The sequence below is a fragment of the Stenella coeruleoalba genome (genome assembly GCF_951394435.1).
Source record: "Stenella coeruleoalba genome assembly, chromosome: 6".
NCBI classification, from domain to species: domain Eukaryota; kingdom Metazoa; phylum Chordata; class Mammalia; order Artiodactyla; family Delphinidae; genus Stenella; species Stenella coeruleoalba.
Genome location: NC_137151.1, coordinates 94,479,894 through 94,497,860, shown reverse-complemented (window position 1 = coordinate 94,497,860; position 17,967 = coordinate 94,479,894). Strand labels below are relative to the sequence as shown.

The window sequence follows — 17,967 nt, the reverse complement described above, 5'->3', positions numbered from 1 at the left end:
TAACACAGCATTGTGAAGCAATTATACTCCAATAAAGATGTATAAAAAAAAAGAAAACAAAGAAAACGTTTGCAAACTTGAAAAATATATATAATTATAGAGCTAGTTATGAAAGATCCTCTAAGTTGCTATGAAGGTGGCTAATCTTTTTAATTAGCAGAGGAATAGGGTAGGGAACACGCCTATTGTGTCTGCTGCTGTGTATCTAGCAGCCATCAGAGTACCTGGCCAAAATAGGTGCTCAGTAAATACTCATGGAATGAATGCTAAGGGATTGTATGGATTTTTGAATCAGAGAGATTTGGTTTGAATTATAGCTCTGTACTGGAATCGTAATAATCTCTATCTCCAAAGGTTATTAAGAAGATTGAAAGAGGTAACACATGAAAAATATCTGGCACATGTATTTTCCTTAGTGCTGTTCATACTTTTGCTAATTTCATAACATTACATGTTACAATCAAATAGTATGCCAAATGACAAGATTAATAAACTGCTGCATGTTTTCTACCTGAATGTAGAGAGACTGTACATGTAGTAAAATCCTACTCAATAAATCTTTGGCTGATATACCATTAGAACAACCAAAGTGTTCAGGAAAAGTATTTCCTACTTCAAGGATTTTTAGAGAAGTCTGTATTGCTCATTTAGTTTTGCTGCACATGGCTTTCAGTTGTCTTTTTAGCTAGTGACCCTGGATTTTAACTAATGAACTCCAGCTGTTCTTATTTATTTTTTTTTTTGCGGTATGTGGGCCTCTCACTGCTGCGGCCTCTCCCGCTGCAGAGCACAGGCTCCGGACGCGCAGGCCCAGCGGCCATGGCTCACGGGCCCAGCCGCTCCGCGGCACGCAGGATCCTCCCGGACCGGGGCACGAACCCGCATCCCCTGCATCGGCAGGCGGACCCTCAACCACTGCGCCACCAGGGAAGCCCACAGCTGTTCTTATTTTGCCTTTCAGCCCTTCTCATTTAACCTCCTGTCTCCCTGGTCTCACATCCTTAAAGTTCTTACAGGAAAAATGGGACAGTGCCAAAGTTTTCAAATGAGGCCTCACGTCTTCTTGAGGGGAGAGGGCTCCTCTATGAAGGGCTCCCAGCTTTTACCCTGGTGGAAAAAGAAACATCCATTGTTGGAAACTGGATGCCTAACAACCTCAAATGTGTCAAAAAAATCCTTTGTGGTTTTTCATATTAAACAAGCAAAGCATTCAGTAAGGTAAGTCCATAAAACAGACCAAGAAAGTCCAAAGTTGAATACTAAATGTAATTGCAAACACCTGTGATGGAGAGGCAATTCCTCGGTAAATATGCAGTAAAAGAAACATTTAGCATACAGAGCAATACACATCCAGTTTTTCTGAACCATGCTAAGAACCATCTGTTAGCAAAACTGGCAAAAGTTTTCACTGTTAAAGTCAAATGTCATCCTGAAAAAGTTGGCTGTGGGCAAAATCTGAGCGAGGCAGGCCTGAAGCAACAGGCAAGCTCAGCTCACAAAGGAAACACCATGAGAACAGGGTGAACCTGGGCCTAGAGACCCTCCCCTTATGCTGGTGACCTGGGGATGTCTATTATGCTCAGAAATCCTCTTTAGCCTATCCACACATCTCTTTCTAAATCTGATTATCCTTCCAGGGGGACCACTAATACATACATCAGTAAGTACAGCTTCCATTATATTAAACACTTAAGGCCACACTTTCCTCCAGAATGCACCTGATCCTACCAGGCTGAATCCCCGGCTAACCTGATAGCCATTTGGCCCTTCTGCAGAAATTCAAAATGATGTATTTCCCAGGGGTTCTGGAAGACTTTTGAAAATGGCATCAAATTCAGTTATAAACTCATTTTCTGAATTCCTTTTTCCATGCCTGTTTGCATGACCCATCCTCCCAAGCTCAGTTCAAAATCTATTGACTCTATTAGCCACATTGAGACTGACTTGTTCTCATCTCAGTTTACAAGGTCTTTGTTACCTCCATCATAACACTGGTTGCAACTTAAATCATCTGCTCTGTTACAACTGAAAAGATAGAGAGCAAAGATCAGGCTTTTTCTTCTCATTCTTCACAACACCCAGCAGCATGCTTTGCATATAGGATGTGCTCCATAAAGAAGGGAAGATGAAGTAGTTAAAAGGGAAGAAAGAAAGACCAGGGAGAAGCCATTTCTCTGGGTTTTTGATGAAATGAATAGCAATCCTGTCATCATTTTATTTCAAATGGCTTATGTAAAAAGGTTAATAAATTGCATTTTAATGATTTGTTTTCACTATACTGGCTTCTTGATTTTTAAATTATAAATTGTTAGTTATCTTGATAGTGAACAAGACATCACTAAGGGAAAGTAAAAAAAATGGAATAATAATAATAGCCAACATTTGTTGAACTATGAAGATAAAACTCTGTGATTAGTGTTTTATATGTATATTCTCATTTAAGCCTCATAACAACTCAGTGAAATAGGTATTATTATCCTCTTTCTGCAATAAACTGAGTCTTAAATAGGAAAAGTAATCTACCCATGGTCACACCACTAGTAACTGGTATATCTAAGATTCAAGCTCAAGGCTATATGATGCCACCAGACTTCTCACCCACTTGCTCTACTGTCCAGGGTTCAGAGAAAATACAGGCATAACACTAAAAATACACGTTTTCCTAAGGAGTTTTTCAAATGCTATCTCAACAACTTTTTTTCAGGCAAACTGCTTACTGAGAATTTGTGTGAGTATATTATTTACTTTCTCTTTTGTATGGCTTTTTCTAGGGTTATATAGATACAGCCTTAGCACTTAGCATGGGACCAAACTTGCAGAAGATATTTAGTAAATACTCACTGAGTTCATAGTTTGGGTCAACTAATATAATAGTTTTGAATTCTAATTTCCTCAGGAATAAGTAATAAAATGATTTGGGAAACTGGTGTGAAGAATAAAATTGCAATTATAACATTACTTCTATAAATATAAAAAGCTAGGGCTTCCCTGGTGGCGCAGTGGTTGAGAGTCCGCCTGCCGATGCAGGGGACTTGGGTTCGTGCCCCGGTCCGGGAGGATCCCACATACCGCAGAGCGGCTGGGCTTGTAAGCCATGGCCGCTGAGCCTGCACGTCTGGAGCCTGTGCTCTGCAACGGGAGAGGCCACAACAGTGAGAGGCCCATGTACCACAAAAAAAAAAAAAAAAAAAAAAAAGCTAGATTTTGAATGGATAGGCTCAATGCATTTTTATCAAAAACTTAAAATATCTCTTGGGTCCACTCTACTGTTCTTACCTTCCCGGATGGCTGTAAATGGGACTCCTTCCTCTGCATTCATGCTGATGACTTTTAAAGCCACTAGTTGTCCATTTATCCTAGAAGAGTGGGGGGAAAGGACACAGATTTGTTGACATGGCCCACAGCAGCAATTTATACTAAGGATGGTTTAACAAAAGTAGCTTTCCTTCAAAATTTATTCCAGTATATGAAATGTACAATTTTCTCAAAATAAAAAAGTTTAAAAAGTCATATGTATATATCAAGCCATTGTTTTCTCTTTACCAAAGTGATATATATTTATTACAGAAAATATGGAGAATATGGGAAAGCACAGAAAAAAATAACCCAACAAAGCCAGCTTCATATTTTGATGTATATTGTTTCTTTTATTTCCCTTTGTGCACTTGTTTGAGCCATTCTTATTTTTCATCTGAATTATTGTAATGACCTCCTAGCAGTCTTTCTGCTTATATGTTTGTACCCCTACTGTCTACTTCCAACAGTAGCCCAGGGCATCTTTTTTAAAGTGAAAGTCAAAACAAGTCACTTCTGTGCTCAAAACCCACCGTCATCTCCACATTTCATTCTGAATAAAAGCCAAATTCTTACAATTGCCTCCTAGGTGCTACCTGACCTGCCCAGTCCCACCATTCTCTCTCTCTTCATCTCTTACTCTCCCCTTATTCATTGTTCTGTTTGCTGATGTAAGCTAAATGCCAGAGAACAGAGAAGATTTTAATGTAAGTATAACTATATTGTTTTTAATACAGTGGGATTCACATCGTATTATTAGGATCCTGTTTTTCCTCCATTTAACTTTTTCTGTTAGTCATTCTTGTATTATTTGACATTGAATAGTAACATTTCATCATATAAATATGTACAATGTATTTTGCCAATTCCAAATATTTTAACATTGTTTCTAACTTTTGGCTATTATAAAAATGCCTGGACGATCATATTTGTTCATATTTGTAGATAAATCTTTTCATACAGCCTCTGTTATTTTCTTAGGGTCATGGTGGAATTGCTAAATCAAAGAGTATGCAGTGCACAAATTTTTATTGTTTTGAACACATGTTCCCAAATTGTGCCGCAGAGTGATCACACCACTAACTGGTCATGAGCCTGGCCATTCTAGCACCCTCTCGCCAACAGCGGGCAGCATTGTTTGTTTTTTGTTGTTGTTGTTGCTTTAAGATTTCATATTTTAGAACAGTTTTAGATTTACAGAAAAGTTGAGAAGATAGTACAGAAAATTCTCATATACCTCACATCCAGTTTCCTCTGTTGTTAACATCTTATATCAGTATGATACATTTGTTAAAATTAATGAGCCAACATTGATACATTATTATTAACTAAAGCCCTTAGTTTATTAGGAATTCTTTAGTTTTTTTTTTTTTTTTGCAGTAAAATTGTATTGCTTGTTGTGGGTTGCATTGTAAATTGGTAAAATTTGGGGAAATGCAACATGATCATATGTGTGAAAAGCCATAAAACTACCACACTCAGGAATTTTTCTCCATAGTTACTTAACAAAGATTTCAATAATTCCAAGTGCATGAAAGATATCATTCACTGTGTTAGTTACAATAGAAAAAAATAGAAATAGCTGAAATGTTCAACATTGGAGAAAAAACTGATTTGATACATTTACATATTGCAATATGATTACCAGGATTTCTTTAGTTTTTACCTGATGTCCCTTTTCTATTCCAGGATCTCTTCTAGGACACCACATTGCATTTAGTTGTCATGTCTCTTTAGGCTCCTCTTGGCTGTGACAGTTTCCCAGACATTCCTTGTTTTTGATGACATTAAAGGTTCTGAGGAGTACTGGTCAAGTATTTTGTAGGATACCGCTCTATTGGAATTTTTCTGATGTTTTTCTTATGATTAGACCACAGTTATGGGTTTTGGTTTCATCACATCATATTAAAGGTACATACTGTCATCAAAATTTATGGCTTTTGATGTGGCCTTAATCACCTGGCTCAGGTAATACTTATCAGGTTTCTTCACTGTAAAGTTATTCTCCCCCCACCCCCTTCCATACTGAACTTTGGGAGAACGTCACTATGAGTAGCCCACACTTAAGCACTGGAAAGTTATGCTCCACCACCCTGAGGGTGGGTTATCTGCATAAATTATCTGGAAATTTGTCTCTTCTCTCCCATTTATTAATTAACTGAACCACTTATTTACAGCACTATGGACTCAAAGTCACTTTATACTTTGGGTTACAACCCAATAAATACTATTTTATTAATTTTGTTGCTCACATTTTTCCACCTTCGTTCTTTGGGAGCTTTTTCAGTTGGCTCCTAGGTATCTTTGACATATCCCCATAAATGTGGGGCTTCTTTTTGGGGGGCATGTTTTTATCTTCATTTTTTGGCCTATTTAATAGGTAAAAAGGATTATCACACTTTAATTTCTATTCCTTTAAATAACTGTGGAACTGAGTTTTCATAAGGTTATTGGTCTTTTCTGTTCTTTTGTGGTTTACCTGTTTGCCCATTTTTTATTGAAATATTTTACATATACTTTTCACCAATTTCTTTTGTTTGCCTTATCATATCTTTGAAATTTTAAACTTAAAAATTTTTATGATGCTCAGTATTTTCCAAAATGTTTTACCTGGAACATAGCTCTGTGAAATTCTCCCTATCCCCTACCCTAAATTTTTCTGTTCAAATATGTTTAGAAAATGCTTTATACTTCAAAATTTTTCTTCATCTTTTTAATTTTAATTTTAATTTATTTATTTATTTTGCGGTACATGGGCCTCTCACTGCCGTGGCCTCTCCCTTTGTGGAGCACTGGCCCCGGACGTGCAGGCCCAACGGCCATGGCCCACGGGCCCAGCTGCTCTGTGGCATGAGGGATCCTCCCGGACCGGGACACGAACCCGTGTCCCTGCATTGGCAGGTGGAATCCCAACCACTGTGCCACCAGGGAAGCCCTCTTCATCTTTTTTAGAGAGTCATGGTATACATCAACATTTTAAAGATGCTGATCCAATAAAGGATCACATTTTATTTTGTTCTAGGGTTACTCGTGTCAATTGCACAATGGTAATGGTTTCAGTGAAACTTCTATTAAGGTGTCTCAGAACTGGGGGGGTCCCTAGAACGTACTTGGATAGATGGGGCACCATGGACATGTCCAATCTTCCCTTACAGGTTGTGACTTAAGTGTTACATATAGACAGACCTTTCCAGTCCAAAAGTTACACAGCCTTCCCCTGTTTATTCTTCTAGCTCTTGTATGTTTCCTTTTTCATTTAACTCTTTAATCCACTGGGAATTTATATTGTATATTTACCTTTTCCAAATTGCTAACAATCGTCCCAACTCCATTTATTGGACTGTTTATTTATTTATTTATTTTCCCTGCTGATTCGACATGTCACCATGATTGTATATTAGATCTTACTAATACTTGGATTTGGGACTGTTCTGAACTTTTACAAATCGTATTTCTTTGATCTGTCTTATACTTGTGCTACACTATTTTAATTATCGTAGCTTTTGAACATATTTAGAATACATTAAAACTCTAAATTACAGAATCATTGACATCTTTGTGCTACTAGATATTCTAATCCAATATAGATATCTATATCCTTACAAGGGTCCCTGAAATGATCTACAAGACCCTATATAAGGCCCTACTGCATCTGCAGCTCCTCACTGTCCTCACATCCTTCCATTCTCCCAGCCCAGTGCCAGGCCTGCTCCTGCCTCAGGGATTTGCTACTTGCTGTTCCCTCTGCCTGAAACTCTCTTCCACTACACACTCACACAGCTCATGCCTCACCTTTGTCAGTCTCTGTTCAACTGTTCCTTTCTCAGTGAGGCCTCCTCTCTCACTATTTAAAATAGTAATTCACCACCCCACTCTGGCACTCCCTATTCCTCTTCCCTGTTTTATTCTTTTCCAAAGCATTTTCACTCTTTGACAAACTCAGTCAAAGAGTTCATTTGTTTATTGCCTCTCTCACCCCCACTAGAACATACACTCCATAAGAGCAGGGATTTTTGTCTCTTTTGTTTTCCAATGAGTCCTTATTGGCTAAAATAGTGCCTGGCACAGAGTAGGTGCTTAATAAATATGAGTAGAATGAATGAATGCCTTTCTGGCTTTTTCTTCAAGTCTTTTATATCCCTTACTCAATCTTTATATAAATCCTGCCTTTTTTTTAAAAAAATTTTTGGCCGCGTTAGGTCTTTGCTGCTGCGCGTGGGCTTTCTCCAGTTGCGTTGAGCGGGGGTCACTCTTAGCTGCGGTGCACAGGTTTCTCATTGCAATGGCTTCTCTTGTTGTGGAACACGGGCTCTAGGCACGTGTGCTTCAATAGTTGTGGCACACGGGCTCAGTGGCCGTGGTCCACGGGCTCCAGAGTACAGGCTCAGCAGCCATGGCACACAAACTTACTTGCTCCACGGCATGTGGGATCTTCCTGGACCAGGGATCGAACCCATGTCTCCTGCACTGGCAGGTGGATTCCCAACTACTGCGCCACCAGGGAAGTCCCAATCCTGCCCGTTTTTGATTGTAATGATTTTTTTTGTTGTTGCTTTTTGAGAATAATTTCCCCTATAATATTTTCTATTATTGCTAATAGAAATTCTATTATTGCTATTGGTTATTGCTAATACATAAGACAACTTTTGATAAGTATATTTTGATTTTGTAACTGATCACCTTATTGTTCTATCTCACTACTTCTAATAGTTTCTTAAGTGACTCTTTTGGGTTTTTTTAGGTAGACAATTCTATAATCCACAAAAATTATATTCAGTCTTTTTTTCCTCGTTGCATTGGCTAGAATGCTTATGATATAATCTTTAACAACAGAGAATAGTGGGCAGCCTTGCCCTACCTCTAACTTAATGGTGATGTCTCTAGTATTTAACAAAGAAAAAGTATGTAGACTATTGATTTGAACTTATTCTACAACATAATGAGTAATTATCATTCTAATCCTATTTTGTTCAGAGTTTTAAAAACTAGAAATTGATGTTGAATTTATCAAATGCCTTTTTGACATCTATCTCTATATGTTTTAAGCTTATAAATGTAATGTTTTTGTGGTAAGGAATAAAGTGAAAAGTTTGAGCGACCTTTCTCCATTCCAGTTTCAACCACTAGAAGTAGCTACTTTTAATAATCCCTTGTATATTTTTCCAGATTCCTCTAGGCACATACAAATTTGTACATGAACAGTGCTTTTTTTCTAAATGAGATCTTATATTGTTCTGTAACTTGCTTGTTTCTCATAAAATATTGGGCATCTTTTCATACATCTTATACTCTAGATGGTTGCATGCTATTTAATTTTATAGTGATAATTCAGCCAGTCCTCCATTAATGGATATTTGTAACCAGGTTTTTACGTTTTCTATTATAAATCTTGCTGCAGTTAATACACTGTTACATATATCTCTGTGCACTTGGACAGGGTATATATTTGTAATGTATTTTTCATCCTATTACTAGGCTGAATCCCTTGAAGGAAATCTTTTTTATTCTTAGTACCTAAGATAGTTTATGGAAGTGAATTAAATCCTGTTTTTACATAATATATTTAAAATGGTATCTCCTCCCAGATCCTCTTTAACAAGTAAAAATTATAACACAAGTCCTAAGATAAATAATAGTCTTGTATTTATATTAAATTTTTAAAATTAACATTTAACTACTTTGAGCCATTATTTTTCTCCATTGGAGTAACATAAATTAAAGAAATCAGACCTTCTGACTATCCCACCTTGACTAAAAGCTGTGGAGTTCGTGAATCTTCCAAATACGTTTAACAAAGTTTTTATTAGCCAAAATGGGCACTTGCTTTCTGGATTAACAATCTTTTTATTCTCCAGCCATTTTGTGTAGAATTGCAAGTGTAGAATACCCAGGATTAATCATTCTTTGCGTACTATGTCATACTTTGTAGAAACCAACTTCAGTTTCTTCTACAAAGGCCACGTGGAAGAAGGAAGGAGAAAACCCAAGGCTGCCATTGCAAACCTCTGTCATTGTGTTTTGGGCTGAATGGGGGGGATATGAAAATATCTGTAGAGATACCTTATCAACTGTACTTCCTACCAGGTGAAGAGCAGTAATTGTTCTTTGGGTCAGTAGTTGAGAAAGTTTAATTTGAATTGAATCAAAAAAAGGAAAAGCTGATAAATTAGTGGGCTGATTTTAATTGGGGCAGGAGAAGTTTGTTTTCTTTCAAGGCTACTTCAATAATCATGTCTTTCCCTATTGACTATGGGGTCTTGCATAGGTCCCGAACTTCTGTCCTGTGTCAGCTGGCTTCATAATGTCAAATCCTGGGGGTGAGATCCTCATCTCTAGTCTCTCCCAGCTAATGAGTCACTCACCGGCTAATCCCCTTGTAAACTGTAGCGTAAGAACCTTCACCCAGCTTCTCCAAGTTCAAGTAAGATGAGGCTGCCCCAAAGGGGAGGCTCTTCCTCTGCATAAGGGGAATGAGGAGGAGTGAGAGGGGGGAAAGAAAAGAGCATTTTTTTAGTGTTGCCTTTTTTTTCCCCCAGAGAAATTAGACAGCATTGCAGAATGTACTTGGGAAGGTCTGCTCAGTAATTGCCCTGGAAATAAGGTCCAGCCTCTCTAGACAAGCACACATTAAATTCTTGATCAACATCAGCTGCTCACTCACCCACTGAAAACCCTGACTCAGATCCTCTTCCTGAAAAGAATCGCTGTTACTCCGTGGCCTTTTACTCTTGAACTTCCGGGCACGGACAGCCTAAAGTCCCCTGGGGTGAAATGAAGTCATGGAACATGATGCTTCTTTTAGGTCTGTTAGCTAGAGAAAAAGGAAAGTGCAGGAATAAAATTTATGCAAAGTCAAGACTCAATGGCTAGCATAAACCACTTTTTCTTTATTTGCCTGATGTTAACTCTTCAAATGGTGTCCAAGCTTCCTACACGCCCAAAAGGCACCTTTCCTGAACATCAGTTCCTTAAAAAATAAATAAATAAAATAATGATATCAACTGCTGAAACACAACATTTTCTCTTCACCTAAAAATATATCTTTAAACACTTAGGTTAACCTAAATTTCTTTGATGGGTGGTTTCAAATTTTTCTCTGTTAAACATACACTTTTTTTTTATGTCCCCTTAATTTCTCTTTTTAGGGGAAAAATTTTCTAGTATAACATTGCTAATAAACATGAACTAATTACTGAAATTTTTAATCCGTAGGGTACCATTACTGCAGCTTGCTTTTTGAGGTTCAGCTCTCTAATTTAGTACTTCAGAGATTTCAAGAGAATAACTTTCTCGATTTCAAGTCAAGTGAGTTTCATGCAGCCCAAAGCATAGGATTATTTTTCCCTTTTGGCTTAAAAGAAAATCTCCAAATTTGATAACAACAATCACAAATTCTCTGTGACTTTAATAGAATTTTCTTTTTATTGATTTAGACCTAGTGCAGGAAAACCAGACCCTGCTACAGAAAGGGAGCCTCTGAACTCCTCGGTTTATGGATAGAGGAGGATGCTGCTCCTGGAATACAAATACCTTGATCGCAGCCTCCATCATCACCGGAGCACTCCTCTGACGGCTGTGTGCATCTCCTCCCTCCCAACAGCAATGGCAGCTGCATCCAGGCTGCAGAGTCTTTGCACACAGCTCTTGGCCCATAATCTTCTAGGTTCAAGGAGAAAACCCGGCACTTGAACCTCTCTCCCTCTGCCTCTCCTTCCTTGTTCACTCCCTTTTTGCCAGAGGTCAGCAATGCTGGAGCTTTCATATGACTCACATGAGGGCTCTGCTTGGAGCAGCCTCATGACTTCAGCAGTTTTTCTTCATCGCAAGAAACTACACATCAGAAAGGCGGCCGCCTGCATTCATATGTGCGCAACTGAAACCAGGACAGCTAATATTGGGAAAGAATAAAATTTGGCACAATTAAAGTTCTTATTCCAGTCACAAGTTTGTGCTACTGGTATTCACGGTTTTTATGAATTTACATTGCTTATCCATATTATTGATAATATTTATTAGGCTTTCCTGGTGCTAAAGTGGATATGTTGAGGAGTATTTTCCCCCTGCCCTTCATCTGAAAGTATTTTATTTTTAAGACTTCAAAATAAATTTGCAACCTAGCCAACTTTTAGTAGTCAAAGAAACCACAGAACCCTAAAACAGGAAGAAAGGTAGATATCTACTCCATCTCTTTGCCTTTAAGCAATAGTGTAACTAAGAGTTCCAATGGGTACTCATTCATTCACCAATTCAAATACTATCTAGTGAGCACCTGTGTTGTTCTTATTACTAAACAGGTAACAATGTTACACAATGGTGGAGAGAGAGAAGTTTGCATGAAATAGCTCCTTCTCTCCCTCTTTCCTCCCCTCTCCCTGCCTCCTTCCTTCCACATAAATGTAATTAACGTTTACTATATTAATACCATGACATGTCAAGGATACTTCAAGCTAGTTTGCAGTCTTTGAACAGAACTTTTCTCTCTCATAGACTCCTAAGGTCATTGTCACTATAATGTGCTAATTAGAGTGAGATGGAAAATAAGACACATATAAACACACACACACAATCATTAAGGAAAAAATAAGTCATGTCTATTATCACAACAATATTTATATATATTTGATATCTGAACCTTACAAGAAAAGCTTTTCAGATAATTTAATTATAAGCATGTATGAAGTTTCATTTCAAAATTGCCACAAGAGACCTAAAACAAGTCAATTCAAAGATTCATTCCAATTAGAGACATTTAGTAAACACAACAGCAACAACAAACAGACTAGTTAACACTAATACAAAAAAATATTTTGTTAAACGATTAAACTTTTGCCGGATAATCAACAGAGAGTGAGAGAAGCTAGTTTCTCAAAATGTTTAATTCCATTAGAATTGAACATAATTTGATTATAATACATTTTATCAGAAATGCTGATTTCTTCCTAAAAGATTGTGAATTTTGTTATACAAAAGTTATACCCCAGACCAGGTTTGAGACAGTTATTCTTTATCACCCTCTAATTATTGTAAGTTTCAGAATTTTTAAAAGATTAGCATTTTTATTAGCCTAGGGGTAATTGACCTAAGTCTCAAGTTGCTAAAACAGAATAGTTTGATTTTTTTAAAGTTTAAAACGGTATGTTTAGATACTAGAATGGGCTACTGAGGGAAATTGTGAAATACCCTTCAGAATTTTCAAAAATAAAATAATTTATGGTCTTGTTTAAAGTCAAGGAAATGACTTAAGATATTTTCTAGCTCTATGTGATAAACAATTTTTGTTACCAAAGATTTCTGAATAAGGACAGAAGACTTCGATGATTTCATTTTGAATTGTGAATCAGACCCAGTTCATGTGCCACTCCAGGTTGGCTGGACCTGCCTCAGGGCCTGGTTGGCTTCTTAATGGGAGAAACCTACTATGCTGTCTTGAAGCATGGCCACTCTTACTCATAGACCAAAGATCCCTCACACCAGAAGCTGACAAGGAGAGACCCCTGTGTCTTGCCACCAGTCTGAATGGACCAACAGAAGCTCTGGCTTCTCTAGCAACTACCTGCAAGGGCCAGGTGACACAGTCGAGGAATGCAGGAAGTCCCACGGAAGGACTTCCACTATGAAACCAGCGATGTTTGTTGTGGAGCTGAAGCCAGCTCAGAAACATGCTCCATTTATGCTCTCCTTTCTTCCCTCATTTACTTCCCTTTCCCTCTGATTTCTGCTTCCCTGGGATTGCTATGACACTTCCCCCTCAAAATGAAGTGTTTGCATTTAAGCTTTTTATTTTTTTATTTTTATAAATTTATTTATTTTTGGCTGTGTTGGGTCTTTGTGGGCTTTTCTCTAGTTGCGGTGAGCGGGGGCTGCTCTTCATTGCGTGGGCGGGCTTCTCACTGTGGTGGCTTCTCTTGTGGAGCACGGGCTCTAGGCATGCGGGCTCAGTAGTTGTGGCTCACGGGCTCTAGAGCGCAGGCTCAGTAGTAGTAGCGCACGGGCTTAGTTGGTCCGCGGCGTGTGGGATCTTCCCGGACCAGGGCTCGAACCTGTGTCCCCTGCACTGGCAGGCGGATTCTTAACCACTGTGCCACCAGGGGAGCCCTGCATGTAAGCTTTTGCTTGAGGTTCTGTTTCCAAGGAATCTGTGTTGACAAATGGTAGCCATTTTTTTTAAATTAGCAGTAAAATTATAGGTTATTAATATTTTCAGGCTAGATACTCCCACCCTACAATTTTGGAGTCTTTTTTCCTTTCTCAATTGGTGTGTATTCAAACAGCTAAGTTTAGTTGAGAGTTTGCACTTTTTCTAATCTTGCATTCTGTCTTTATTTGATTTAGCCAGATTATTAGGAATTTTGGTCTAATTATAACCTTTCTAGAATATGTAGATAATCATAAACATTCAACAGATATTAACATGAAAAATAATGTGAAGTCTGTGTCAGAAACATTAAAAATAATCCACCTACATCCAATGGAGTGCAGCTGTAAAAAAAACCACCACTCTATATAATGACATGCAGTGATCATCAATATATACTTTTAAGTGAAAAACAGACAAAGATATTACAAAAAAAGAAAATTACAGACTAATGTCACTGATGAACATAGACGCAAAAATCCTCAACAAAATTCTAGCAAACAGAATGCAACAACACATTAAAAGGATCATACACCATGATCAAGTGGGATTTATGCCAGGGATGCAAGGATTCTTCAATATACACAAATCGATCAATGTGATACACCATAGTAACAAATTGAAGAATAAAACAATATGATTATCTCAATAGATGCAGGAAAAGCTTTTGACAAAATTCAACACCCATTTATGATAAAAAAATCTCTGCAGAAAGTGGGCACAGAGGGAACCTACCTCAACGTAATAAAGGCCATATATGACAAACCCACAAAAAACATCATTCTCAATGGTGAAAAACTGAAAGCATTTCCTCTAAGATCAGGAACAAGACAAGGATGTCCACTCTCTCCACTCTTAATCAACATAGTTTTGGAAGTCCTAGCCATGGCAATCAGAGAAGAAAAAGAAATAAAAGGAATACAAACTGGAAAAGAAGAAGTAAAACTGTCACTATTTGCAGATGATATGATACTATACATAGAAAATCCTAAAGATGCCACCAGAAAACTACTAGAGCTAATCAATGAATTTGGTAAAGTTGCATGACACAAAATTAATGCACAGAAATCCCTTGCATTCATAGACATTAACATTGAAAGATCAGAAAGAGAAATTAAGGAAACAATCTCATTCACCATTGCAAGAAAAAGAATAAAATACCTCGGAATAAACCTACCTAAGGAGGTAAAAGATCTGTACTCAGAAAACTATAAGACACTGATGATAGGAATCAAAGATGATACAAACAGATGGAGAGATATACCATGGTCTTGGATTGGAAGAATCAATATTGTCAAAATGACTCTACTACCCAAAGCAATCTACAGATTCAATGCAATCCCTATCAAACTACCAATGGCATTCTTCACAGAATTAGAACAAAAATTTTACAGTTTGTATGGAAACACAAAAGACCGCAAATAGCAAAAGGGACCTTGAGAAAAACAAAACAGAGCTGGAGGAATCAGGCTCTCCAACTTCAAATTATACTACAAAGCTACAGTAATCAAGACACTATGGTACTGGCACAAAGACAGAAATATAGATCAATGGTACAGGATAGAAAGCCCAGAGATAAACCCATGCACATATGGTCACCTAATCTATGATAATGGAGGCAAGAATATACAATGGGGAAAAGACAGTCTCTTCAATAAGTGGTGTTGGGAAAATTGGGCAACTACATGTAAAAGAATGAAATTAGAATACTCCCTAACACCATATACAAAAATAAACTCAAAATGGATTAAAGACCTAAATGTATGACTGGACACTATAAAACTCTTAGAGGAAAACATAGGAAAAACACTCTAACACAAATCACAGCAAGATCTTTTTGACCCACTTCCTAGAGTAATGAAAATAAAAACAAACAAATGGGACCTAATGAAACTTAAAAGCTTTTGCACAGCAAAGGAAACCATAAACAAGATGAAAGGGCAACCCTCAGAATGGGAGAAAATATTTGCAAATGAAGCAACTGAAAAAGGATTAATCTCCAAAATATACAAACAGCTCATGGAGCTCAATGTCAAAAAAACAAACAACCCAATCCAAAAATGGGCAGAAGACCTAAATAGACATTCCACCAAAGAAGACATACAGATGGCCAAGAGGCACATGAAAAGATGCTTAATGTCACTAATTATTAGAGAAATGCAAATCAAAACTCCAATGAGGTATTACCTCACACCAGTCAGAATGGCCATCATCAAAAAATCTACAAACAGGGGCTTCCCTGGTGGCGCAGTGGTTGAGAGTCCGCCTGCCGATGCAGGGGACACGGGTTCGTGCTCCGGTCCGGGAAGATCCCACATGCCGCGGAGCGGCTGGACCCGTGAGCCATGGCCGCTGAGCCTGCACGTCCGGAGCCTGTGCTCCGCAACAGGAGAGGCCACATTAGTGAGAGGCCCGCGTACCGCAAAAAAAAAAAAAAAAAAAAAAAAATCTACAAACAAAAAATGCTGGAGAGGGTGTGAAGAAAAGGGAAACCTCTTGCTCTGTTGGTGGGAATGTAAATTGATACAGCCACTATGGAGAACAGTATGGAGGTTCCTTTGAAAACTAAAAATAGTACTATCATATGACCCAGGAATTCCACTATTGGGCATATACCCTGAGAAAACCATAATTCAAAAAGAGTCATGTACTCCAATGTTCATTGCAGCTCTATCTACAATAGCCAGGACATGGAAGCAAACTAAATGTCAATAGAGTAATGGATAAAGAAGATGTGGTGTAAATATACTATGGAATATTACTCAGTCATAAAAAGGAATGAAATTAGGTCATTTGTAGAGATGTGGATGGACATAGAGTCTGTCATACAGAGTGAAATAAGTCAGAAAGAGAAAAACAAATATCGTATATTAACACAGATACGTGGAATCTAGAAAAATGGTACAGGTGAACCTATTTGCAGGACAGGAATAGAGACACAGACATAGAGAATGGATGTGTGGACATGGGGGCAGGAAGGGGAGGGTGGGACGAATTGGGAGATTAGGACTGACATATATACACTACCATATGTAAACTGGATAGCTAGTGGGAACATGCTGTATAGCACAGGGAGCTCCGCTCGGTGCTCTGTGATGACCGAGATAGGTGGGCTTGGGGAGGGAGGCTTGAGGGAGGGTGGGAGGGAGGTCCAAGAGGGAGGGGATATATGTATACATATAGCTGATTCCCTTCTTTGTAGAGAAGAAACTAACACAACATTGTAAAGCAACTATACTCCAATAAAAAATTTTTAAAAAGTCCAAAGCAGTATAAAAAGTTGAAAAAAAAAACTATATAATGACATGCAGTGGTCATCAAAATATATTTTTTTGGTTTTTTAAAATTTTTATTTTATTTTATTTTGATTCTTTTCTCTTTTTTAAAATTAATTAAATAATTTTTGGCTGCGCTGTGTCTTTGTTGTTGCACGTGGGCTTTCTCTAGTTGCAGAAAGCAGGGGCTCTTCATTGCGGTGTGCAGGCCTCTCATTGTGGTGGCGTCTCTTGTTGCGGAGCACGGGCCCTAGGCACACGGGCTTCAGTAGTTGTGGCTCGCGGGCTCTAGAGCACAGGCTCAGTAGTTGTGGTGCATGGGCCCAGTTGCTCGAACCCCTGTCTCCTGCATTGGCAGGCGGATTCTTAACCACTGCACCACCAGAGAAGCCCCAAAATATATTGTTAAGCGAAAAAAGCAAAATGCTTTTGTGTGTTACATTTTGTGGCAAAGAAATGTGGGAAAATAAAATGTAGTCATTAGTTTTACTAATAGTAGCAATATTACTACTACTATTTTGAAACTGTTATTGGTGTATTTTAGGATTAGACAAGTAAGTAATTATGCTAATGTCATTAGAAACCAAACTTTTCAGCTTAAGAGAAAATAAACATAAATATCAGATTGAAGAAATCAAGTAAAAATTATATGATCTAAAAAAAATTATATGATCTTAAATTTGATTTGGAAATATTGGTATACATATTTTGATTTTGATTATGATATTTTCCCTAAAAAAAAAAAGAAACAAACTCTGTCAACCAAAAAGATATATTAGAAACAATGACAACTCAACAGAAATGAGCAGTCCTGGTGCTCAATCTGTGATCTCTAAATACCATTTTCCATTAAAAAGAATCAAGGATCCATGGAGAAGTGGTGGCTGAATGTGTGGAGGATGAAATCTAGAAAGTTATCAAGAATTTGTCCAAGGCTCATCTTAAATCAGTGGAGTCACGTCAAAAAGTACACAGGGGCTTCCCTGGTGGCGCAGTGGTTGAGGGTCCGCCTGCCGATGCAGGGGACAGGGGTTCGTGCCCCGGTCCGGGAAGATCCCACATGCCGCAGAGCGGCTGGGCCCGTGAGCCATGGCCGCTGGGCCTGCGCGTCCGGAGCCTGTGCTCCACAACGGGAGAGGCCACAACAGTGAGAGGCCGGCGTACCGCAAAAAAAAAAAAAAAAAAAAAAGGACACGGGAACCAACTTGAAAGGACTCCCATTTGCCTTAACATGGGACAATTTGAACACCAAAAAGAATAATG

General features: G+C 38.2%; 1 protein-coding gene across 1 annotated transcript in view; it reads right to left on the bottom strand.

Moving 5' to 3' along the window:
• The window catches only part of CDK15 (cyclin dependent kinase 15), a 112,931-nt gene that overhangs the window by 77,841 nt on the left and 17,123 nt on the right, over positions 1–17,967 (bottom strand). Inside the window, 5 exon segments of the mRNA XM_079924320.1 lie at positions 3,277–3,356; positions 9,657–9,751; positions 9,956–10,045; positions 10,049–10,105; positions 10,825–11,182. Coding sequence (XP_079780446.1) covers positions 3,277–3,356; positions 9,657–9,751; positions 9,956–10,045; positions 10,049–10,105; positions 10,825–10,947 — 445 coding nt within the window. The 5' untranslated portion in view covers positions 10,948–11,182.